The sequence below is a fragment of the Zonotrichia leucophrys genome, chromosome 3, assembly GCF_028769735.1.
Source record: "Zonotrichia leucophrys gambelii isolate GWCS_2022_RI chromosome 3, RI_Zleu_2.0, whole genome shotgun sequence".
Classification (NCBI taxonomy): Eukaryota; Metazoa; Chordata; class Aves; order Passeriformes; family Passerellidae; genus Zonotrichia; species Zonotrichia leucophrys.
In genome coordinates, this window is record NC_088172.1 from 11,614,397 (window position 1) to 11,641,873 (window position 27,477).

The 27,477-nt window shown below is 37.1% G+C and overlaps 1 protein-coding gene across 31 annotated transcripts in view; it reads left to right on the forward strand.

Moving 5' to 3' along the window:
• Positions 1-27,477, forward strand: part of RIMS1 (regulating synaptic membrane exocytosis 1) — a 305,676-nt gene that overhangs the window by 250,918 nt on the left and 27,281 nt on the right. For 20 of the 31 annotated variants that reach the window (XM_064707393.1, XM_064707359.1, XM_064707360.1 and 17 more), the window contains one exon: positions 14,106-14,338. The exons of the other annotated variants lie outside the window; for them this stretch is intronic. In XM_064707393.1, coding sequence (XP_064563463.1) covers positions 14,106-14,338 — 233 coding nt within the window. The remainder of the gene's footprint in view (positions 1-14,105; positions 14,339-27,477) is intronic. 31 annotated transcript variants of the gene reach the window in all.

Sequence of the window (27,477 nt, forward strand, 5' to 3'; positions counted from 1 at the left end):
ATTTTTGCCTCCAAAGAACCCAACGTTAACATATATCTAACAGGATGGGATAAGGATAGGATGGTTGAGCAGGAGGGGTAGCATTTTTTGTCTAGCTGTTTTTGTCATTCTGAAACCACGTATCCAGCATCATCTTCATTTGGAAGTGTGTCAGGCCAGTGGCCATGGCAACTGTGTGAGCATAATGTTACATTTAAGGACAAAGTTTGTTGAACTGCCTTTTCTATGCACCTACTTCTCTTCTCCACATGTGTTCTAGAGATGAATCTAGTAAGCATATAGAAACTCAAAGGAGGTAGCTCAGTTCTAGCAATTTCACTAAATTAAGTCTTTCAACAAGTGTCCTTATTTTGAAGAGTAGTCTGGGGCTCAGATTAGTAACCTGAAGTGATTGATGCAAGTTCTAAATACAAGTATATAAAATAGCTTCTTGCTCTCTAATTTGTTTAGTATTTTCAGGTATGTGTTACAACAAATGGCTTTGTGTGGATAAGCTACTCTGTATATGAAATTATTCAAAGCATCTTTCTTGTTACCATTCTGGGAAGTCTGGTTAGCTGCTGTGCTCTCTAGTTGGAAGTGCAGAAAAAAGTACCAGGAAGTTTTGGTGTGTAAACAAAACGCTCTGGGACTTCTGATTTGAATCGAAATCAGATTAATTAATTTGGAGTTGATGTGTATTTAATGAGTGAAGCCAAGTTATCAGTCCTTCTTTATGGAGATTTGCTTTTATTGATCACAGTCTTTATGCATTCACGCTACAGTCACACAGTCCTTTGTGCCTGTGTGTGTTGGAGACGTCACTGTGTGTGGCTCTGAAACATTTCTTGCATCCTAAATGAAGCCGAAGGAAATGTCTCTGTGTTTAATGCAAAAGATTGATAAGTAAGAACCCATGATAATTAATCAGCACCCTGTGGGCTTGATCAGACAAAGAAGGACATTTGCTGACTTAATAAAAAATTATGCTAGTTTCTGTCATTGCACCACCTTTCATTTGTAGCCTGTTTATGCAAAGATACCTGGACTTCTCGGTGCTATTGAGTAGGGAGCTGTCCTGTATGGTAAAGGTGAGGTGGAGGCTCCTGGTTTGGAGGAACAAGCTACTATAAGATGTTTCACTTAAATCCGATTTAATAAAATCTGCTAAATTTATGAAAGACTAAATAATTTTTTTTAAGGTGAATTTGTCTCACTGTGTCTGGACTTTGAACAAATTGCCCTCGCATTAGGAATATTACTGTTATCTCTCATTTTAAATTTGAAAACCACATCTTATTAAGAATTATGGTTTTTATCTTGATCAATGTGTGATATAATATAATTATGTCTGTGCCAAATTTTAATCGGTTTTTACACGCTTTTTAAATTGAAAGCTTAAGTATAATTAAAATATTTTATATGAGCTTATTGAGGAAAGAGGATAATGTAATGAGTTGTAATAGTGGATTTAATCCAGTTCTAATTTATTTCACATGTTATGCCATGCCACTGAATGGCTTGTATCACAAACTCATATATGGTTTTTGGGAATTTTGTTCTCTGTATGTCACTGAAGTTTCTACTGTCAGATTCTATCTGACAAACATTTTCTTCCCTGATTTGCAGAACAGAATATACAAATTTTGTGCAGCTGTTGTTCTTTCAGTACACTGACACTTAACTCCAGTACCCCTGAGCTTTGAAACAGGAGTGAAGGAGTAGAGAAATGATGATTTGGAATCAAGTGAGGAAGTGGTTCGTGGGTTGATAGGCAATGGATGCAGAGAGATGGAGACAGCCAGGACCTCATAAACAACAAACCAGGGCAGAGAGGAGCCACCCAGAGTTTATGCACATGAATAAGGGTGTGATGAGAGAAGAGCATTTAGGGAAAGCTCTCATACCTTTTCTGGGGAATGAGCACAAGCGTGTGGCTCTCCAGATGGCCTGTGCTCTAAAGCATGCGGAAAAAGCCAGAGGAATTGGAGGTTTGTTGTGCCCTGCAGGGCCGTGGTCTCGTCATGATTACAGAGAAGTGGTGGGATAGTTCCTATTACTGGAGTGCTGCAATCCATAGAAGCACAGGGCAGGATAGCAAGGAAGGTTTGCAAGCCTTTTCTGTGAGAGAGCAGAATATGCAGGGAACTCTGCCTAGAAATGGGTGATGAACCAGCTGAGAGTTTATAGGTCAGGGTTAGAGACCCAACCAAAGTCATGATATTGTGGGTGTCTGCTATGGGCTTCTTGATCAGGAAGAATTGGATGAAGCCTTTTTCCAGTTGCAGGTTCTGGTTTTCATGGAGAATGTAAACCATCCTGGTATCTGCTGGTTGAACAATGCAGTAGGGCACAAGAAATCCAGGAGGTTTCTGTAGTGCACTGATGACCAAAGGGAAAGTCTGGAACAAGGACTCAGCAGAGAATGAACTGATCAAGGAACATTCAAATAAACTGGACATGTAAAAACTATTGGCATGAGATGAGGTGTACCCATGAATACTAAATGAGCTGGTTTTGACTGATGGCATTGCAAAGTCAGTCAGTAATCTTTGGAACATGGCATTCAGGGGATGTTCTTGAAGACTGGAAGAAAAATCATCACTACTATCTTCAAGAAGGGAAAGGGATCTTGGAAACTATAGGTCTGTCAGCCGTAGCTCCACATCTGGGTAGGTGATGGAACAAAGAGTCCTAGAAACTATTTCCAAACATATGTGTAGAACAAGGGCGTGATTGTGGATAGTCAGCATGAATTTACAAAGGCATATCAAGCCTGACCAGCCTGATGGCCTTGTTTTATTAGCTGGCTAGCTTGATGGATGAGAGAAGAATATCAGATGTTCTCTATCTTGTCTCTGCTAAGAAGTTCAATGCCCTCTCCTTAAACACCCTCATAGACAAGCTGAGGAGGTACAGCCCAGGTAAGTAAACAGTGAGGCAGATTGGAAACTGGCTGAATGCCAGGCTCAGGGCATTGTGACCTGTGACACAAAGTCCAGCTGGAGCCAAATCATTTGTGCTGTATGCTTGGAGTCAATATTTAGGCAGTACTGTTTAACATCTTCATTTGTGTTTGGAATGATGGGGCAAAATGCACCCTCAGCAGGTTTGCAGACAACAGAAAACTGGTATCAATAGTTGATATAACAGGGGGATGTGACACTATTCATAGGGATCTCGACAATGGAGAAATTTAGGAATCACATTAAGATCAACGAAGGAAATGAAAAATCTTGCACCTGGGGAGCAGTAACCCCATGTGCCATTGCACACTGGGATCACACAGCTACAACACAGCTTTGCAGCTGGAAAGCAACTTTTCAGGGAAATCCCTAGCATGTTTCTGGATGCTAAAATAAACCTGAGCCAACAGTGCCTCCTTGCATTAAAGAAGTCCAACACCATTCTGGGGTGCATTAGGAAGAGTGTTGCCAGCAGGCTGAGGAATGGGATCCTTCCCACTCCCTAGAGCTGAGTGGCTCTGGTGAGACACACCTGCAGTTCCCAGTCCAGTGCTGGCTCCCCAATACAAGAGACATGGAGCTACTGGAGCACATCCAGCAAGGGGCCATGAAGATGTTGGAGTGTTTGTCATACAAGGAGAGGCCAAGAGAGCTGAGTGTCCACCCTGGAGCAGAGATAGCTCAAGGGAAGTCTTATCAATGTGCATAAATGCCTGCAGAGAGGGACTGGAGAAAAAAGGCCAAACTCTTCTCAGTGAGAGGATGAGCACAAACTGAAATAAGGCAAATCACATTGAAACATGAGAAAAACTTTTTTTCTGTGAAAATTTATTAAACACTGGAACAAGTGGTACAGAGATTTTGCACAGTCCAGTATCTGGGGATAGCCAAACCCCGAGCAGATATGGCCCTGTGCAACCTGCTCTTATCAGACCTGCGGTATGAGTTGGACCTTGCAATCTCCAAAAGGGTCCTCCAGCCTCACCTGTCCTGTGACTCTCTTTCAGGTTTTCATTTCATGCTGCTTATTATGCTGTTCTCTTGCACAAAATGCTCAGTGTTTTTAGTTTGGAGCCTGGTAAAGTGGCTGGAGGTTTGCCATCTCACTGAGGACAAACAGCAGACTTGAGCTGCAGATCTCTCAAGATGATTTAGCCAGAGGTCACTCTCTGGATTGGAGATAGATTTTCTCCCACTGGTTTTCCATCCTCCCATGTAGTACATTAGAGCTAGTTTGATACAATTTATAGTGGTGAGGGTCTAGAGAGAGTCTGAGGAGTCTTCTTACCTCTTCTCAGGATTCCCAATAATGCTGCTTGTTACATCATAAATGTATGTGATGTGACTGGTGCAATACAGTTGTTCACTCCTTCCCCCACCCTCTCTAGACCAGGGCTGCAGCCACCCTTCTCAGCACACTGATTCACTGAAATGCAGCATTACTGCACCACAGAGCCAACTGAGCAAAGTTATACTTCATGTTATAATAGTGAGGAAAAACAACACACCAAGGTTTTTCATACATTGATGAGACCGAGGTCTGTGTTGTAATAAAGAAACCCATTAATTTCATGTTAATTACAAAAGTAATTAAAATCTTTATATTGAATTTGTGCTACAGTGACTAAGGGTGTAGTCAAGATACTTTACTCATGAAAAAAATGAAATGTAAAATCTTTTCATTATTGATATAAATATTGCAAACAGAACTAGTGGAGGCAAAAACAGAACACTAAAGCTTTTTCATCAATAAAAGTAAATCACCTGGAAAATGGGAACAAATTCACCAGACTGGCTTTGTGAAGGGTATTTCAGACTGGCTTTGTGGAGGACATTCACTATGCCACACTCATTATCTAAACCTGGGAGAACATCCTGAAAATGTGTGGAGTATAACAGATATTTTATACCCTGCCTAAGTTTGATCCCATATTTCTTAATGAGCCAGTGTAAGGGCAAGTTCACATTATATAAAGAAAGGATTAAGCTATGTGAATTTGCAGTGGAATATGCAGTGCTGGAGCCTTGCATAAGAGGGATCTGTTTGTGTGTACTAGGTAAAATTGGGTATTCCTAGGGTTTATAGCTCTCATTATTGATATTCTGTAAAAAAATAAACGTCATTTTAATTATTCAAGGTGTTATCAGCCCAGATCCTTGTCTGGAAAGGAGACATCATGTACCACAATCAAGGTGGTTCCTCATTCTTGGTTTCTGAGAGCCTTCAGGATGTCATAGTAGAAGACATAGTAGATGATCCTGTGTGCTGTATGTGCTGTGGCACTGCCAAGCAGATTGAAAGAAACCCAAAGCCCTGCATGGCTCATGCATTCCCAGCTGTGTGCCATCAGGTAATCATGATCACACTGCTCTGGCATCTGGGTCTCTTGCTTAGAAGTAGGTGTTGGCAGTGTATTAAGAGATAGATCCTACAAATCTCCACAGCTGCACAGACAGTGGTCTGGCAATATCAGTCTGCATCATGTTGAAAGCTGGCCCTCAAATGGCATTTTCAAAGGGGTGTTTCCTGGGTTTCTGCTTAAATTCTGCCATGTGCTGTAGTTCAAAGCATCACTGTGGAAGGTCTGTTCTGTATTTCTCAGGCCTAAAGCACCACAGAGTCAAATACCTGCAGCAGTAGCAGAAATGATGAATTTTGCTGCGTATATATTCACTTAGGAATCAGATCGACCTTTTCAGTTGTCACATTTCTAAAGAATCTTGAACCAAGTTCTCATTTTCCATTTATCTTCCATATTGTACCTGCTTCAAAGCCTGCGTAGCTAAGGTCTTGCAAATTTCTAGATGGCTGCAGTTGCAGTTTATCAGCTGGGCTATGGGTCACCAGAATCAATGCTTCAATATGATTTGGTTTTAATCAGATGTCAGAGCTCCAGTGCAATGGTGCTTGTTGAAAAATTACTCATTTATTTTCTTAACATGAACTGACATGGCTTTGGGGACATAGTGCTGTTCTCTTGTCTGAAGTTTCCTTTTTTAATGGCCAAAATACTAAGTTCCCAATTTATTTTTTTGATTATGTCTCTGCAAATTTAACTGGACTTAAGAGTATTTATTGACCTGGGTATTTCTTTCTCATGACAAATTGTAGATCCTGCAATTTTAATGTGCAAGATTTTTTTAAGATGATTAGTCCTACCTCTTCTATGTAAATTGGAATTCCTCCTTTCTAAGAAATAGAGATACTAGAACTAGTCTACACTAATTAAATTAATTTTTATATTTACAATGCAATATTTCTTTTGTAGTAAAATGTACAAATAACAGTCTTTGTTGTGGATTGGAAATTTATAAGCCAAAAAAAAAGTGAATTTCACAGGAAAGTGAAAACTCATTAAACTCTTTAATGTCTACGCTCAAGATAGCAATATATTTTTGCAAAACTTAATACACTTTTAATGGTTATTAATAACATGCTGTGCAACACATTGGCGTAATGGCAACATCTTAAATCTAGGTTTAAAAAGAACAATAGTTCATATCCTTATTTAAAAACAGGGAGGGGAGATTTCTGTGTGTGCTTAACAAATTGATACCTTGATTCAGTATCCTCCTAGAGGAGTAAATGATCTTTGTGAACACAGAGAGGTATTTTAAACAAAACTTTAAACTCTTTTGTCTAGTTTTTTATGTACACTAAAAGCTTGAGCTGATGGAAAACTTATCAGTCTTCATGTAACTGTGTTGAGTAGCAATAGTATGACTGCTACTTTGCTTAAAATGCAACAATTAAAATAGAGAAACATGGGTATAATAACAAACAGTGCAGGTCTTGTAAGATAATGCTGTTTTATTACAGTGCAAAATGAAATTTGTCATTACTGCAAATTCCCTAGCAGGGTTAGCAAGGGCTAAGAGCTTCACAGATGTGGACAATTGTGTTGTAGCTGTCATCAAAACTGATAAATGAGGAGGGTTTTTTTAAAAGTTCAGGATGGTAATAATGTTCATTTTTGAAAAAACAAAAAAACAAAAAGGGTTTTTACATTGCAAAAAGTCTGATCAAGATTTTGAGGTGAAGCCATAGGGATAAAGCCTTCTATGAACTTGTTTAGAGAATGAGGCAGGAATTTTAATAATCTTACTTGCCTAATTTATTACTGCTCTGGGAAATCACTCTTTGTCCCATAGTTTTTATTTGATTAGTGACAAATCATTTCAGACATGCCTTTGTTGGTGGCCATATACTGCCTGTTGCATGGCAGTTTATTGTGTCTTGATGCTGTGGATTCAGCATTCCCATCATGAGCGAAGTTTGGAGCAAAACTCACACATGATTCTTTAGGGCTCTGGTTTGTTTAACCCAATGACAGAGTAAGAGATTGCATGGTTGCTGAGTTCACTGTGCAAAATGGGATGATGGCACATGAAGAAGATTTCTCTGCAAAAGCAGAGAGGATAGTGAGTGTTTTGTGGCTACAAATGATAAACTGGCCATCCTTTGAGGGAATGATAATATACTAAATACTTGTGATGGGACATTGAAAAGACTTCTTTTGTTCAGCTTCCACAGGAATTTTTAGGGACTGTTTTGGTTTTGGAAAGAGTGATAAAATGAATTTATTGTTCACTTTCTTATTCTCTTTCTACTTCACTATCACCATGAACTCTTTCCTTCCAGGGATTATTGTCCATTATACTCTTTTTGTACTTCAGTTAGTTGTCTTTGTCTTGAGCCATGCCTGATGGGCAGCAATTGCAGCCTCCCTCCATCCTGGACAGTCTAGCTAATTTCTCCCAAATGCAGAACAGACACGAGGGAGGTACTGACTTTCTACCTCTGACCTGGAGACAAATAGTAATATTCAGGAAAAGTATGATCTATTTAGCAATAGGGCCTGTGAGTGAGTGCAGTGTCACTTTGTAACAAGAAAGTTTCCTGGTATCTAAACCTGGTGTCTGATAGCTTTGAAATCTTTGAACATGAGAGGTATCACTTAAAGAAGTTGTTTTGCCAAATTGACAGGTACTCAGAAGAACTGGCAGCTACTGTGTTTGTGCCAAATAGAAGAATCACCTCATTGGAACCTTTCAGTCAGGCATTAGTCACTTCTCAAAGTGAAGTGAATTGATAATTTTGGGTATGTTGTTGGTTTTGGGGTTTTTTCTTGTAATTTCCTTCAAAAGGGCCAGGAAATCTGCCATGGTATATCATCTGGAATTTAGAATAGATTAAATAAGAAATTTGACCATGGGCAGAAACCAGGCATGGCAAATTTCTACCTAAATTTTTCATGTTTGACAAACAGAGCAGATATAGGTAACAGGCAAGATAATTTTTGCCTAAAATCTCCACAGTGCAAGCATCCACTGCAACACTTGAAGTAAATTGGCAATCCTACTTTGTTTCTGATTATCCAAGTCACTGCAGCTAAAAACTGAGCCCCAAAAAAGTTTAATTAGCTGTGCACTTCCCAGTTTCATTAGAGAGAAACACATTGAGCATGACCTGTGAATAGTTAATATTGCTGCTCAGGTGATCTGTCTTGGGGCAAGGACAGGCACTCTGATGTAACCTGAGTCACAACTTCTGCTTTTTTCAGGGGAAACAGAGGGCAGTAGCCTCCAAATTATTACCATGAAGGCAACATAAATGAAAACATTTTAGATAAGCTCCTTAAAAAATATAAGGTACCTTCTTTACCCCCAAAGAGTGTATTACAGATGGAAACTTCTGGTTCTGAGGTCATTTATATACAACACCAAGGTGAAGCCAGAGTAATTACTGTTCTAATTATTCATTATCTAAAGATAATGATTTTTGAAAATCCATCATTATAAACTGCTTTATGTATCTGTCAGAGAGGGAGGGAGATGGAGTCTTTAATCCCTTCAGAACATCTGTACATGAAAAATGTACTATGGAGCATTGCTTCTGCATTTTTAATTATCTAATTATGTTTCCTCTTTCAAAGAAACTGTCACATCACCAGCAGTCTTTCTTAACAATTTCAAAAAAATGGAAAAATTATTTTAATTTGTTTTGCATTTAATTACTGCAGTTGATAAAGATGAAATGTAATCCATAAACTTTTATTTTAAGTACATTATGCTAATATTTTGAACTGGCAGTACTTGTTATTTTTAGATTATAGAAATGTAGCAAAATAGTTTTAGTCATGGCTCAGACCTCAGAGTACTTATCACTTTCTTTATCTTCATTTCAGTTTAGTATACTTTTAAAATTTTATCTGCACTTTTTTTGTTATTCCTGACCTTACACTATCCCATTCAGCTTCAGCTTTTCAGATTCTCCTCCTGCATTTCTTTTTTTTTTTTTTTTTTTTGCTATTGCTTGTTGCTGTTATCTACTTTTGAAAAGGGGCAGTGAGGAATCTATTTCATATCAATGATGTAGCATTTTTGACATGAAGAGCAGCAACACCACAGGTACTTCAGTACCTCGTGCTTTAGAGCGAAAAAAATACAGCAGGGAAAATAACATTACTCCTGAATGTCATTGAAAGGAAGAGAAACTGGTGAATTGAGCTTTCTTGATGCTGAAAAAAGCTTCCTTCAGTGTGGACATACACATCTTTGTGTTTGTCATACACACACACACACCCAACATCTGTTTTCTTGATACAGATTTACATCCTTTCTGTGTTTGGTAACTGAATATATGCATGGCTATATGCAGTCAAGTTTGAGCTGTTTGTCCTTTGATTCACGTGAGCCTTCCACATCATGTTTAATAGCAATAGTTAACCCTGAGCAGTGGCCCTGGAGGGGCTGCTTTTGTGTTGGTTTCATTTTATGATTCAAGTCATTAGTTGGCTTCAGGCTGGTGGTGCCTTGGGTATGTGCAGGCAGACACAAGGGCTCCCACATACAGAGACAATTGCTCTGCTTGTTTCAGAGAATATAAATTAAGTTGAAATGTTCATGGCAAATAATAAAATTCTGCTTATCTTTTGCTTGGAAAACAGTTAAAATCTGCTTATCTTTCATAATGTTCAGGCTTGCTTTCTGAATTGTTTCTCTTTTTTTCATAGAGAAATGCTAGTTTTCCAAGTTTAAAAAGTAGAAATCTGTCAGAGCTGTGAAGCTGGCCCAGTTCAGTGGTCAGTGTGCTCCTGAGAAAAGCATTGTCACAGACCAGATTCTGACATACTGTGCTCCAATATGGAAATTTCCTGATCTTCCAAAGTAGGATTTTAACCAGTTAAGCTCCCAGAGGAGGCTGCTGTTACAAAATCTTCCCCAGCCCTTGGCTCAGTGAGAGTCTGCACACTGAGCACAGTGGGGCTGGGGATGTTGGGGATTTGTCCTCCCAGAGGGAGCGGCTGTGGCACTGAGTGGCACTTTCATGCAATATAGGAATATTGTCAGCAACAAATATAACTTAGAAATTACTGATCTTCAAATATCTTAATACACCAATAGGACTCTTGACAGCAGAAGCAAGGGGTTTTTTTTTGTGATTTTAATAGCTATTTCATAGGACATATTTCACCCTAGGGCAATCTAATATATGATCAATGTGCATGTTAAATCAATATGTAGTTCCAGTTGGTACAGACTGTACAAAATTATTATTTGATTGAACCAACTTTTATGGTCCAAAAAATTCTTTTTACTAACTAGAGAGAATTACAATATAGGATATATGTTTGCCATTTGGTTTGTAAAACACCATGCTTCAATTAATTTATTAAATGCTAATGAATATTTATAATTTTTTATTTTAAAATTCACAGCAATTTGTCTTGCAGAAAATGTAATATATCATATATAATATAACATATAAATATTTTCTTAGAATGATAGAGAAATTTGTAGATAACTAATTAATCGTTTGTATTTATTGATTATATAATATAATACTAATAACAAGACGCTTATTTTTAGAAATGTAATGTTTCTCATGATAAAAATATCTTCCCTTTGGTCCAGAGCTATGATGTGTTTAGGAGATTATTAGTATTCATGAGCTGCACAGGGGCTGTGGTGAGTGCGTGGTGCTGCAGTCGGCAGGAGGCAGGGGAGGCTCGGTGCCCTGTGCTGCTGGGCCGGGGTTCTGCTGGAAGGTTCAAGTGGCTGCCACTGCCTGAAAAGAGCTTACAGCATCATCTGCACAGCAAGGAACACAGGGCATCCTTTATTCACGGGCATCCTTTATTTACTCATGGCTTGCATTCTTGGGAAAATGGGTGGAGTAAAAATGAGGGCTCATGAAAACAAACACCTAAAATATTTTTTTATACATCATCAGTAATTCTAAGAGAATGAGGGAAATGCTGTTATTTTAGCAATGGCTAATCAGTTCAGATTTTTTCTTTGAAAGGATTTACTTCCAGATATTACATAGGTGAGTTTATGGACAAGTATTTTTCTAGCTTTCTTACCACTGTCTTACTAACTTTCTTTTTCAGGTGGAATGTGCAGGTTTTTTATGTAATTACTGAGAGATACTGAGTATATGTCTGTATACCAATTTTCTCAGATCTAATGATTTATCCAATATGCTTTTATGGATCTTGAATACATATATAGTAGTTATCTGTACATAGAAAGATATATAGTGATGTAATACTGGTACTTGGCTTGATTTCAGTTCTAAATAGTTGAGTGTGCTGTACTTTTTAATGTAAGCAAATATTATCCACAATGCTCTTATAGCATGCTCATCTTACAAAATTTGTTTCAGGGTTAATTTTATGCTATCTTGTAACTCAAACTACTCTTTGATGAAGTTTTTTTGAGTTAAAAGCACATTCTTCATTCCCACAGATGCAACTTTCAGGTAGGGGCAGCTTGCAAAACTGAATGTGTTGCTTTCTTTCATAACTCTGATGGCTGACATGTGAATACAGTCTTGATGTCTTGTGTAGTGCAGGTACAACTTCAGATGGGATTTGTCTCAACTGCATAGGCTTTGGCAGGAAATGCAAGCATTTTTCTCTTGGTGGAGGGAGCAGTGTCTTCCCTGCTGATGCAGGAACCTGGGGTAGTGTCGGACCCCAGTGCTGGGGAGGCTTGCCGGGGTTAGAGAAAGCTTTTCTTTACAAGTTAAACTAAATATATTTTTAGAAAGTTGGAAATCCAATGACTCTTTTTCTATTCTGAATATCTGTAAAGTAATACACAGGCCCATTTATATTGTCTGTAACCATTCTTAATATGCACAACAATTATGTTGTTACAGCTGTAATCAGAAGTACTTAGAAATAACATAAGACATTTGCCAAACTATCAATCAGAAGAACTGCTAAAGATCATAAAATAATTTTAAATAAAAATTTAGTGAATTAATTAACTTATGACTTAATGGACTATACAGATAAATATGTTGTTCTTCATAATCCTGCTACAGAAAACAATATTTATTTATTGTGTTATGATAACTAGGTTTAAATATAATTTAATAATTTACCAGTTTTAGCCACAAGCCTGCAAAAACTTGCATCTGCATTTAAATGAATGCGTTAATAATCCCAGAAGTCTGCAAAACAAAATAAAAATTTAGCTATGTTATTATCAAAACAGCTAAGTGCCAAGGGATGTATTCATGCAAGTCATTTTCTTGTTTGAGCTTCATAAATGAAGCTCTAACAGTAGTCAATAAAGCAGGAGTGTAGCTAGGAGCTTTTCTTTCAAGTGATAATCAGTAATGTAAAGGTAAAACATTGTGTTCTAAGGGTAATCAATTAGATGGTATAAGAATGCTGAATTTTACATGCCCATTCTTTTGAGACTGTTTCAGTAATGAAAAATAATAAACTAGCTCAGGGATTAGATGAACACAAAGAAAACTTAATGTATTTGCTTTGTTATAACAAGAGGAAGTATTGGGCAGCTGTTGATCCTTGGTCCTATCCCATTATGCCCATTTCTAGCAAATTAATAGCTATTTTGTACTAGTACACTGGAACATATTTCCTAGGAAAGCAGGACTTCATATTTGCAAGATAAAAACAAGTATAAAATTAATTTGAATTCTAAATTTCTCTGTTTTTTTCCAATTAAGATAAATATTCTAGTTCCTATTCTAATTCTCTTCTACCTGTTGCAAAGAATCAGAAATGAAACACATGAGTCTTTGAAAAAAGTGATTTTTTCTATTATTCAGAAACTTTCCATGTTCCCTGAATTAGTGAATTCATACATCAAAAATATTTTTTCCTAAAGTTATAATACCATCTTTTTCTTATTTCTCAGCTGATGGACATCACTGGCTCCTAAATACATATTAAATAATGTGAGATTAGAGCATTTCAGGTAAATTGTAAAAAAAAAAAAAAAAAAAAGAAGTGAACACTGGCATAAAAACATTGTTATTTTGGTATTTATTGTATTGATAAACACCTGAAATTCAGTAGAGCAAATTCAATAATATGGTAAATAATTCTTTATTTGCATGGCAGATTTTATAGTCCATTGAACTTTATTGCTGGAAATTACGTAGAAACAGTCACAGAAATACAATTCCCAGTGCTGTTGGAAAGAAATTATCCATGTGGAAAGGAGTTGTCCATGTCTAATCAAAGTTGTCCATGTCTAATCAATGCATTTCAATGCAATTCAGTTAAAGGAACTCAAACAGAACTGCCAGAGTGATTAATTTTTCTGTCAATCAATGAAAATTCTAGTGGGTTATTAGGGATTTTGCCTCAAAATTAGTTTGCTTTTATATTGTAACTATTGCACTTACCTTTAATGAAGTGAGAGACTGAAGACCTAAAAAATACTACATATTGCACGATCTCTTTGAAAAGTATGAAAATTTAGATGATATCTTTATTTCTGTTAGGTCTTTGGTGAACAGCACTGATAAGATGAATGTGTTAAACTACTGCCCCACGTTAATTTTCTTTGGTTGTAAAATTGCTGTTTTATTTGTTTCTGTATTGTGGGGATATAGGCAGGAAAGCTTCACATAACTTTTAAGTGTCTCTCTGTTGTTCTGAAAAACATGGGGAAGTGTTCACGTTATTTGTTCCCTTCAAAGTGGAGGACAAACAATAGCATTGAAAATAGGTACTCCGAGGAGCATCACATTAAACTTTTACTTGTGAACCAAATAAATGGAAACATATCAAGACTTAAAAATAATTTAGTGATTAAAAAAAAATAAGGCTTTTGGAAATGCTGTTACACAGACAAATTAACATGTTTGTTTTTGCTTTGTAACTGTAGTACATTTACTCCTAAAATGCAAGGCAGACGGATGGGGACGTCAGGGAGAATCACAAAGAGCACAAGCGTGAGCGGGGAGATGTACAAGCTGGAGCACATTGACGGGAGCCAGTCGGACACGGCCGTCGGCATGGTGGGAACAGGTGGGAAGAAAAGGCGCTCCAGCTTTAGTGCCAAGGTGGTTGCCATAGTGTCTCGAAGGAGCAGAAGCACATCCCAGCTTAGTCAAACAGGTGAGTGAGGCACACAGTCCTGGAAACAGGACTCTCACCAAACGTGGTTTACCCTAATTTCATCTGTGGCATCTGTGTTACATGTATATGCATCTCGACTGCTCAAGAGAGATTTTCCAGCTGTAAATAAAGTCCTGATGTATTAGTTTTCTTTGATTATTTAACATCTGCAAGAAACAATATACAAATGTCTTTTAGAATATGTGCTGTAGTTACTTTCTGCCGTGATCAGTGGAAACTGTTGTCTCTTAGAAGCCTTGTTTACAGGTAGGCCAGGAAATGCAAAGAAACACATGTCGGTGTAAGCAGTGGATAATGGTTTGGTAAGACCGGCTTTTTATGTGTAGGAAATTTCTTTATGCATAAGAAGAGTTGAGTTGAGTTGAGTGTGAATGTGGGAACTGAAATCTGAGCAAATGAATGGCAGTTATGCAGCTTGAATCAGAGGTTGTACCTGTAGTGGCATAAAATACATTTTTAAAAATTACTTTTGTTTTTTAAGTTGAGAGTTAATCCAGTTTTTTTTTTTTGTAATGCTGGCAAGTTGGGGTCAGTGATTTCAGATAAATTAGCTGACAACGTGATGCTTCATTTGGAGAATAAGTCTTCCAACTCTTTATTGTGACTCCAAAAATCTTAAAAGCTTCATATCAGCATAGCCTCCAGGAACAAAAGCCCATACAGAAAGATAAAAAAGGGAAGAAGAATGTTTTAAAGTCCCTGTCCTGCTCCTGAACTCCAGTGAAGACTTCTGCTTTTGTCTTTGTTGGGAGCAGGACCTGACCCTAAGGGTCCTTTCTTACTAAGAGGGGGAAAACAAAGAGGAAAAGCTTCAGCCTACCATGCAATGCACTCATATTTCAGCTTTCCTCTCACATAGTCAGGGTATCTAAAGTAAGGTAAGTAACAATATTGTTTATTTATGTCATCAAATGTTTCCCCCCTTTCCCCTGGTCATCCTGATCATCTGGTTTTCTTTGATCGCCAGATGAGCAGCAGAATTGATCTATTCACAATTAAAACTTGGTCAGCTACAGCAAGAAGATTGTTATATTTCTCTGCACTACTCATGAATTTTCAGCCAGTATATAATCATGCAGTTGAACCAAATGATAAATGAAACTGATGTATTTGAAGCCCAGAACTGTAATTAATAATATGTTGTTCAAGAATGCCCAGTGACTAAATATGAGACTGGAATATAGATAGTTGCACACAGTAAGATGCTATTTTAGATGTATCAGAATCAATGGTGTACTCTGTAAGTAATAAAAAGTGGTGTTGTCACGTAGAAAGGATTCCTACGTTGATATTTTAATCCACTTAAAATCTAAGCTGTGACATCCAAGCACTTCTCAGTATATTCTATTTAAAGCTCATATTTTTCTAATCTTTGTAGAAAAGTACTATAGCTCTCCAAGTTTTGCTTGGTGTAGATTTCAAAACAATAGGAATTTTGCAAGGAATGGAACTTCTAACGTTTTCCTGAAACTCAAAGAGCAAATCAAATATGAAAAACATGATTATGTATTATTCATGATTGTAAAACAGTTCAGATTCATCTTTACCTTGTTTTGACTCAGGCTAAGAGTATTCTCTATGGCATAATCAGAGCAAATAAAAATGTGTCACTTTTTGTCAGTCACTAATTTTGAGTTTTGTCAAAAATCAGTGAATTAAATTAATGCATTTTTTTAGAACAATATGTACATTAGGCTTGATAGACTTTCCAAATGACATTGTTAGAGGTTAAGTGCTCATGTTCTAAATCAGGGACCCACATCCCTTCCTTCCTATATTATACAAGATGAGAGGAGAAACATAAAAACGTCTATTTCATTTTAATGTGTTGTGCAACTTACTAAGGTCTCCACTATTGAGAATTAAAGAAAATTTCTGTTATGACAATATAATGTATACTGGTTATTTCTTTAAAATTTTTTATGTGAAAACTATTTCTCATAGTTAAGGTCTGAAGTTTTGGAACTGATGTGAAAATTTATGGGCCTCTGAAAGTGGTATCAAGTAGGAACTTTTGGGACAGATTTTCAGGAACTGGAGGTGTGCTGTTGATGTAGTATATGTATTTTAAAGGAAATATAGAAGTAGATGTGTAGCCTCCATAGGTTGTTCAGGTTTTATTTCTATGACTTGCATGATTATAAGTAAGCGAAGCATGACAAAGATAGTTATTTGTTTCTGAAAACTCAAAATAGAAGATCAGAAATAAAAAAGGCAGATTTTTTTGAAAAACATAAGTTCTATATTCTTATGGATTGAGTAGATCTGAAATTTTAGTTTACTGCTGTCTTCAAAGCCAGTAAAGTTTATTACTATCTCACTTTTTTCACTTGAAGAAATGGTCAAAAGGGGCTGCATTTGACTTATTGTAGATAATTCATCCTTTTAACATACTGCATGGGCCTAATGTTATATAAAAACAGAAGTGGTGTGTATGGAGCTGCTGCAGGGTAGCTATTATTGATAAGATTTTATTTTCTATGCAGCTGAACAAGGAGTGTGTGTGTGTGAGCCTGTGCGTGTTTGTGTCTACACATACACCCATGGATTTCTTTGCACATATGGAGCAGATCCTTGCATGTTGAAATTAGAAGGACCAGTAACCATTATTTTACACACCCTGTTCCATGCTGTTGGAAAATATTTATTCAGGATCTGTGCCTTATAGGTGGTCAGTGAAAGAATTGGTTTCTATTTTTATGTAAATCTGCAATGAAATTATGTATTTTTTCTGCACCTTCCTTTTATGTTTAAGATTTCATAATACTTGTAGTAACTGTTCTGTGAAATCCCCACTTACTATGTATTTGTTCATTGTGCCCACAAATTGGATCAGTTCACCAGAAAAGCTTTTAATCTTCTGACAATATTCCTAATGAAAATCCAGCTCTTCTTATGTTATCACAGTAACAAAGAAGAAAAGGAAAAGGGAACAAAAAAGAAGCAAAACTCCCAAGATGACCACAGAAAATTGAAAATAGCTCCAGGCATACATAACCATTTTAGCTGTAATCCAACTTTTCTAGCTTTCTTTGTTTGTCTTATTTTGGTAAATAAATATATACGCATATACAGAATAAATATAAAACTACCAATTTTCTGAATATGGCAAACTAAACTTTAAATCACGGGAAAATTATAGGAAACTATATTAGAATAAGAAATCGTCCTCAGTTTTCTTGATTTTGTATTACAACACTACTCCCTTCTACAATCTTGCCTTGTAGTTTCCATATCAATGAATGACTGAGGCCAGTATTGGTCATACCACATTGTGATTTGGGGTTCTAGGTTTGTTTTGAATGAGGTGAAAACTTCTGTAATAGGAAGGAAAAAATTTATCACAGAATTTGTACCATATATAGAGACATAATAATGCATTTTGAAGTGGATAGAGGCAACAGGAGGGGTATCATCAGTACAATGAGTTCTGGAGAGAAGGAAAGCCTTAATCTCAGATAAAAGGAAGTATTCCCATCCCTGGATCCCTCTCAGTTCTCTTGGTACGTGCAGACATGTGTCTTAGAAAGCAAAAGAATACCTCCCTTTTTCTTTCTACCCCCTGGTCAGCAGATAATGCTTCAGAAAGATCATCTTTCAGAATGATCATCTTTCTTCTTTGTAGAAGCTCACTTTTCTTCTCTTTGAGTGCCAGCAGTGGCTTGCAACTATTTTGACACAGATGAGAGTGGAAGAGATGCAGAGAAGAAGAGCTAAGGAGCTTAGAAGAATGGGCAGCATTTCTATTTTGACATTACACTGATACCAGGTCAATTTTCTAAATGAACATTACCTTGCCATGTTTATGGTGTGAACCACAATGAAATCTTTCTGTGTAAGAACCAAAGTTATTTGCTTTCCATCTTCTGTTGGTGAAGTTCAACATCAACAACCTGAAATGAAGCCCATAGGCATTAATGTTTGAAAGACAGATTACATACCATGAAGCACAGCTGAAATCAAGTGTTGTCACAAGGTGAAAACAGAATGAAGAAAAATTCTCTTCACTTATGTGTGTCTCTGAACTGGATACTTGGAAGGAATTGAAGTATTTTTCTGCTTCCCTCAGGAAGTAACTTGCAACCTGAACAAAAACAGTATCTTAGAACATATTTCCCTATATAAAAACTAGAATTTCCTGCTAAAGTATATTTTTCTGTCATTTTCTGTAATTTGCCCTATAAAGAAGTGGCTTCTGTATTCTTTTGAATTAAGCTCCAAATTCCCAATTTCAGATAAGATTGCATCCTCTAAGTCAGGAAATTGTCACTGAGCAGTAAAGTTCTGATAGTCATGCATCCCACAGTATATCCATGCTGGTTTTGTGAGCTCTCTGCAGCTTAAAGAAAACCTCATCCATTCCTCTGTTGATGGAGACTATGATGGTTCACTGGAGGTACTTAGTGACTGTTAACAAGCACCCCTATGTTGTGCAAAAAAAACCTTGCTTGGGAAACAAGGAAAGCAATGCTTAAATTGAGCCTTCCAGGCTCAGGGTACCTAATTTCAGAGTAGACACTGCCATTAAAGACAAAACAAAACAAACAAACAAAAAAACCCCAAAACCCAACCCAAACAAACAAAACCCAACCCAAAAACCAAAACCAAACAAATAAACCAACAAAACAATCAAAAACCAAAACCACACATTCCCACCCCCACCTCCCCAGTCTGTTACTCTGTTGTTAATTTTCTCAGTCTTTTTTTTGTTTGGAAATGCTGGTAGCACTATTTTTCTGTCCATTCTTGTAGTAATTTTATGGTAAAATGAGGGATTTCCTACCGGTCTAGATGGTATGGACAGAAAAAGCAGATAATAAATAAGAAATAAAATATGCTGGAGGGCAAAGGCCTTTGGCATAAGGATGGTTTGTTTGTTGTCTTTCTTAAGAACACCATTGCTTCTTTGCATAATTCTTTTTTACAAGGGTTGTGGAAACCTTTTCATGCAGTGGTCAGGCTTTTTTTTCCCCGGACATTCAGATTGATTGATTGATTGATTGAATGACAAGGATGCATTTCTAACCATGATTCTTTTACCTCATTCATAATGTGACTATTTTTTTATTGCTGTAGTGAAAGAAATTGTGCTTATTTGATAAGAAATAAGTGCTATACAAAAGTTTACAATTACTTTTTTTAGAATTGCTTTATTTAGAATGCAATAAATCATCTCTTATTATTTGACTGGATAGAAAGCATGGGACTTGGTAAGGAATACTGGATGTCAGGAAGAAACCGGCAAGGAGGGAGGCATCAACTGGATTTATTAAAACAAGCCAGAGAATGTCTGTTAGTTGAATTTAAAGACAAAACCCACAGGCAGATTTTGTTGATATTTTATTGAGAGCTAGTGTTTATGCTGCTAGAATATGATGATGACAGTGATTTAGAAAGTATGTCAGTTCTGGTAATCTAGGGGAAGGACTCTTGGGGATGGTCCTGTGCTGGGCCATGAGTTAGACTCCATGATCCTTGTGGGTCCCTTCCAACTCAGCTTGTTCTGTGAACATTCTGGCATTCAGTGACAGATGAACTTGGGGGTAGCGTAGTTTTTCTGAGTAGCACTCACTGGATTACAAAATGTTCGCAGAATAAGCTGAGTGAAAAAAAGCTGTGACAGTTCAGATTGCAAGTTCATTCCTTTTGGAATGAGTAATTAAAATTTGCAGATGGAAAAAAATGCAGAAGAGTTCTTGAATCTGAAGGACAGCACTATCAGAAACTGCTATAATAACAAATAGGTATAAATTGGTTACAAATAAATTTTATATTTGTATCAAAATTACAATGAAGTTTCTAACAGTCAGAAAAGTATCTTAAACCTCTCAGAGCATTTAGCACAATAGGGAAAGAGCCTTTTTTTCTTGTTGTTTGTTTCTTATCTAGCATAATACACTTTTGCTGTTTTCACAGGATTTCTTTTCTGATAATACTTTTTTGTATTGCCATCTCTTGTTCATCCAAGGGGAATGCTACAAGATATCAGATTTTCTAATGGCAGATTCAGAAAATTAGCTTGGAATTCAGAATTAACATGAGAATTAACATCTTACAGCTTTAGAGTTACCTCACAGGGTTAACCTTCTCTACTGCAATTCACATGTTGTTCTCTGTTTTCTCAGAGGAGCATTTCCAAGTGTCTGCTTGTGCTGGGCATTGATCTTTGCAAGAATGCTTCATATTTACACATGAGCTTCCTTACCTACAGCTGTCTCTGTTTTGTTATCTTAAGTGAGTAGGGTTTCAAAATCTTTTTCTTAACTTTAGAGTCTGTGTACTTGAAAAGTAGATTTCAGCAGCCTAGCAGAAGTGTGGTGGTCTGTCCTGCAGCTCCCTCGTTAGCCTTGCTTGTCTGTTCAGTATTACCTCTGTGACAGTCTTCCCTATCTGGGTTGGTTTTTTGCCAGAGCAGCCCCTGAGAGCTTGCTCTGCATAGCTGTGATGATCTATGAGGATAATGGTTCTGTTGCACAAAAAGAATGTAGGGAGATTGACATGTAGAAGGATTTATGTTTTCAGCCAACCTAAAAAAGTCTTTAGTGAGCAGCAGGGATGGTCATGGTGCCTTAGGGATGGTGACAGGATCTGGGCTCTGCACCTGACACCCAAGAGGAAAGAGCAACCCTGGGCCCAGAAAAATCCTGAGTTGCTCCTATGCCCAAATATTTCTGCAGCAAGGGGTGGGGAAGAAGAGAAGGGTAATGAGCAAACAGATGAAGAATAGTTTAAACAAAAAGAAAAATACCTGATTTTTTTCATAAGAGGAATTCTTTTTTTTCTAGTAATGATACTCAATTCTTTGAAGCTCTGAGTGAATGTAAGCATGCTCTCTTTTATTTACTGTTGCAGTCTTGCTGAGGAATTCACTACCCTTAATAGAAACACAGTTCAGTTCCAGTTACTCATCTTCCAAAAGATTTCCTAATAAGGGCTAGTATTTTCAAAGTCCACTGCTCTGCTGAATTGGTGCTACATGTGGTTCTTTTCCTTGTTCCTGAAATGCAAATTGTGACTTTTTCTCCTGTTATGTGGTTGCCTGACTTGTACTCAAAAGTATTGCTCTGCTTTTGTATTTGCAACTTCTCCCTAGATTTTTAAAAACAGATATAACTGCAGCAATAACTGTTCTTAGGGCTATTTCCAATATGTTAGTAGCATGGGGTTTAGGAAAATTTATAGCTTTCCAAAAGTATAATCTTTATTATGCCTAAACTATGTCATGCATGTCTTGTATAATTTCAAAATATGCCAAATGTATTTAATAAGTGTAGCTTCACTGCTATGTTTACATTGTATTTTCTTATGAAAGGCCTTAGAAAAAGGCCTACTAAAAGTTCTGGCTATATTTAACTGAGCTCTGTTTAAAGAAGATTTTTATTTGCTTTCTTATCTGATTCACACTATGTTCACAAGCTTTACTTTGTGCAAGTATAAACACAGAGTTGAAATGTTACCAAAATTATGACAGAAAAAGGAAATAGAGTGATGCCAAAGGACTACCAAGAGGGAAGAAAATTGTACTACCTTCACATTAAAAATTTCTGTGTAAGTGCCTCTCTTTAAGAGAATATCAGTCTAAAACTTGTATTTTATTACTTTTTGTATGCTTCTTGCCTGATTAGATCCACAGATTGTGTTCTGGAACTTGCAGAGTTTTAGAGTACCTGTAGTCATCCAGAGGAAAAATACTCTTCCTCTGTGGAATTAACTTCTTTCTCATGGAAGAATAAAGCCCTCTGTTTAGAGTCAGATGACTGAGTTTAATTTTGATAGACCTTTTGTTTTTTTTTTACCTTTTAGAAGCAGCCCTTTTCTTATCTAACATCAAATTTGATTCTTTTTTTTTTAAATTTAGATAGCTTGTTCAACACAGTATTTCAGATACAGGCATCATATCTCTAAATCCAGTAGGGCCAAGAAATTATGTAGTTTGATAAATTTTAGAATATAAAACTGACTTTGTTAAAAATCTTGAAGGCTTTTTGAGTTGGGGTTGGTTTTTTGGTTTTTTTGTTGTTGTTTGCATGGTTTTTGGGGGGGAGTTGTGGTTTTTTGTGGGAGTTCTTTTTGTTTCATTTATAGAACATTTAAAAAAATCATACTTTTGATGATAAGATATTGGTAGGCTGAGTTTTAAAAAAATCTTCATTTAGTGAATCCAAAGAAGCATTAGGTTTAGAGACATTATTTTTATCTTATTAGGACTTTTACATGTGAATGGGCAGATAAGCTTTGAGAGTTTTTAAGTAATTTTTTTTTGGCTAGGAATAGAACTATTAGTGACAGAATCCAAATAAAAAGGAATAAACCTAATCTAGGACAAAAAACTGTTGTTTATGAGATGTTTTCAAGGAAAATAATAATGATGATACTGATGATAATAATAATAAAGCTTGCTGCTTTTACTGCAGCTGATTGTGTTAGTGCATTTATTTAAAAAGCTGTATACATATATAAGGTAGCTATATAAGTCTGCAATACAGCTAATGACCCTAAGATACTCCAAATTCTCTATATCATAAGTAATGAAATATACAGAACTCAGTAAAGTTATGGAAAAATCTTCATATAAATTTTTAAAAATTATAAATTTTTTGCAAGTTATTAAGGTAGTTGAAAAATTATTTCTAATCTAAAAGTTTATTATTTGATCTTGAAAGGACAAAATTTAGCTTGAGTATTTCCTGAAATATGAATAAATATGAATGACAGTTTTAAATAAAATGCTGCCAGTGTCAGAGGAGGTATCAGTTCATGAAACATTTCAGTGTTGCTGAATCTTTTTTTTTCTTTAAAAAATTTCTGCTGAAAACTTTCACCCAGCTTTACAGAGCCCTCTTGGTTCATAAACTCTCCAGCAGGAGCTTTGCTAATGGATAGGAAAGAGTCGGAGCACACCTGAGGCACACTCCTAAAAGCATTTTTCCAGTCCTTTTCAGATATCAAGAAGGGAGTTTGGGTTCAGCTGGCTGAGATCCAGGAAACAGCAGCATTGCAGGACATGAGTGGACAGAGATAAACAAGGACAGGCACTGGCCTTGCACCCACAGGCATCAGCCTGGCAGTGTTTCTGCCCCCAGGGCTATTGGCCAGTCCATGCTGACTTTGTTTCCAAGAAGAGAAGGAGCAGCAGTTTAATGTAAACTGTGTGACAAAGGAATTAGATCTCTGATTGTATAACTTTTATTACCCAGAGTACTCTTCGTACTTTAGATGGCATATAAATTAAATTAACATAAGTAATAACCACTTTGGCAAGTCTTAATATAGAACAAAGATAGAAGAGATGAAAACAAGCACCTCATATTACTTGCTAGTCCAAACTTGCTTCCTAACAACCAGTCTGACACACAAAGAGAAGGGAAAAGGGGAATTCAGGCACCCAATTCATTTGTTCTTCTTCAGTACAAAGCCTGGCTCTTCAGTGGCATCTGCTGCACTGCATGCATAAACGTGGCTGATGAGCAGTGGCTTTTGTCCCCTGGAAACGTCTGCTCCCTGTGCTTGGGAATGGCTTTCACCAAAACATACCAGAAGTGATTGCTTTCTCAGCAAATCAGTCAGAGTCTAGTGAGAATTTTACAGGTTCATATTTGAATTGATCCTTTTATTTTTACGCTGTCTTTTCCTTTGAACATGTACCAGTATTTAAAGTACTAAAATTAAATTTTGAGTGATTTTTGACCACTCCATTTTAGCCAGGTTATTGCATGTTAAATTTGCTTCAAATTACCAAGAAAAGACAAAGAATAAAAACAATCCCAGGAAGTCAGAGATGATGGGATCTCTACAACTGGCATGTTGTCAAAGTACAAATATTTTTTTCTATCAACTGTGGCATATTTTTATCATTTTCATTAGGCTTTTGAATGTTCTGCCAGCTTTTCTTTATTTTAATAAGCAGTTTTTAGAAGTGATTTCCATATAACTTCCAGAAGGGGTCCAATAGTGCAAAGTGATGTTTGTTTATATCTGTATTGATTTCTCTGGTGGTGTTAGGTGCTAAGTATGTCTGTTATTTGGTATGGCTTACTCTGAGTACAGCATAAAAATACTGTGCAATGCTGAAACTGAAGTTTTGTTTACTTTTTTACAAACCTCTGTACAGTTACTTAGACCTCAGTATGTGTGGCCTCTGTGTATCCTCAGGTCTGTCTCAGCTTGCTTGAATTTACTGAAATTGGACAATTTGTTTAGATTTTCAGACTGAAGTCCACAAATATTTAACTGCAGTGCCATAGAATTAAGACATTCAAAAGGCTAAAAGATTAAACTGCAGTATTTATTCAATGAACTGTTGTGGTTTTATCTTCAAAATTACCTTGAGAATTGCTTTGAAATTACTTAATATTTATAGACATACTTGGTGCTCTCAGACAGACACTCACATGTAGTTTACTTCTTCTACCCATACAGCCATTTTTCATATTGCAAAAATTCAGTTTCTGGTGTCTAATCACTTCAAAAGGTTCACTTTACCAGGAATCTTAGAAACGAGATGCTTTAATTCTCAGAAGTTCTAGATGTCTGGCCATCCTAAAGAAATTCTCTGTGTGATGGAAGCTTGGCTCTGCTTTGGGTCGAGCCAGGTCAGTGCTAAGCCCAGAGGAGGCAGTTGTCTTTCTGCTTTAATTCTGTGATCTGTGAAACACAGGAGTTTTGTGGTTAGATAAGATAGGGTGGGTGCCCAGAACCGTTCCTGCCTTTGAGGCTTGGGTTAACTGGGTACCTTTGATTTTATGTGGTGCTTGGAAAATATCACTGTGAAACACTACTAAAAGTCTGGGAGGCTGGTGCTGGTCTGGTGTGTTAATAGTGGATTTTGTGTCTTTGGGAAAAGAATCAGTGTCTTGGGAATACATTTATTTGTGATGACTTCTCTGGTTTCAGAACAGAACTTGTCAGATTGACAAGTTGTCATAACACAGGTGCGTGCAAATGGATTTCCTGTTTACAGAGCATGTTAAAATATCCAAAAGCTCTCCCAGGCAGGAATATGAGGGTTGCTATTTTCATTATTTTTGCTTTCACATGGCTCTTGGTGGCTTTATTTATAGTTCTACCGTTTGATTAGATATGATGGCGTAAAGTGTTCTCCCTCAGAGCATAGCCAGACTTAAACACTGAATTATTTAGGGATAGATGTGACCTAGGATTTATGTGTAAAGTAGATAAGTTTGACCCATTACTCTGTCTTTTAAAGTTTTTCTATTAATGATCTTCTGTCTGAACAGCTCTTTTCTAGAGTTCATGGTCAGGGCAGGGTGAGGAGATTTCTTTGACAAGGCTCATCTGCTTTCTTCAGTCTGGACTCCAAACATTAAATGGGAAAGATGTTCAAGGGGCATAGAAAAAAACCTCCAGGTTTTATACTGGTAGGGTTGATTTGCTTTTTGCATAATTAAAGTTGTCCATTGAAGTAGTATTTCTTGCTGGCAAAGAAATAATTCACCAGGAAAACATTTTGAGGGAATCATTTGTTTTTAACTTAGAGGCATACCATGTTAGGGACCAGGTTCTTCTGCCTAGGTAGAGATACTCCACTGCACTGTGAAGGGGTCACTTCAGAAAGGTCTCACACAGGATCCAATCTAGTAACCAAACCCTGTCCCCAGAGTCTCAGTAATGGTCCCTGTGAGGCACAACCACCCCAAGAGCTGGGTTTGGAAGAAGTGAGTTGTATTTGTATTGTGCTTACTTTCCCTTGGATGTTGAAAATCTCACAGCTCTGGGTACATATCACAGCAAGAGAGCTAGCGTGTGTTGGAACATCTCTAGCATGTGTTGGAACAGGCAACTAAATATATATATATGCAGGGATTATAGTCAGAGATCAGGAATTAGCTCATAGGAGTTGAACCTTTGTCATTGACTGGAGAATCCAGGAGAAAAAGTGCTGAGAAGGAGGTGGAGAAAATGTGATGTTTTTGAGTAGCAGTTCACAGTTTTCTTTAACAGCATTTACATAGTTGCAAATACAGTTGGATTTATTCTTGCACAAGAAATATTTTTATGATCCATGTCTGCATATAGGCCTTTACCCCATACTCTGCTTCATTGAGATACCTATGTTTATAGCCAATGTGGGAACAATGTCAAGAAATTTGATGGGATCCCCTTTTAGCCAAGGTGCACACTCTCCCAGTCTGGCTTACAATAGTTTCTGGTCCAAAGTTTGCCCATGGCCAAAATCCCAGGAGAGTGACTTTTCCCAATAATCACCTTTAGATTGTAGCATGCTACCAAAATGCCATTTAAAGTTTTGTGATTTGGGCCAGGGGACACTCTGTAAAGGGCAAAAAGCTCCTCTCCAGTCCAAGTCTTTGTGGTCCAGAGACAAATTTTTCTGTGCAAATGCTGGTGACTGAATATTTGACATATTGTATTGTTTAATTTTAAAAATAAATTTTTAATTTCAAAAATAAAAAACCCAAGGTTGCATCTAGAAAGACTTGAGCACAAGTCTTCCAGCCAGTAATTCCCACTGCTTAGCTCTTCAAGGAATCCCATGAGTCCATCTCTCTCAGATTGTGTTTTTCTGAATAGACCTACATGGTACAGCCGGACTTCAGGAGCTGGAGAGGGACTGTGGAATATAGAACATGAACCCTAGAAAGGCACCATTTTTCAAAGAAATGGGCCAAGAACTACAATCAGAAGGGGTGGGAGTAGTCCAAACAAGTATAGGTGTCCACAACATAGCTGTCAGTTCATCACTTCAGGCTTGCTTTCTAGGCAGCAGAAAAAAATGTTCACTTGCATGCATGGCTTAACCATCCTCAAGTAAATGTCTGAAATAGTAAAAAACTAAGTGCCCCTAAAATGTCTGGTTTTCTGTATATGTTTTAAAAGGAGTCTGACATGACTAGCTCCAGTGCAACATCTATAAACACTTGAAATTCAGTGAGCTGAGTCTTACTTGGCCTGTGCCCAGCCCCGTTTATTTCTGCTCGCAGCCCTTTCCTTGGACCTCCTCAGAAACAAGGGCTTTCAGCTGCCCCAATCCTCCATGTCCTGTAGGTGAATCCTGCAAGGTTTCCTGCTGCCTGTCTTGCATGGAGAAGAGGCACAGGGCAGAGTTGCCTGGATAGAGGAGGTCTTACCTAAAAAATAAC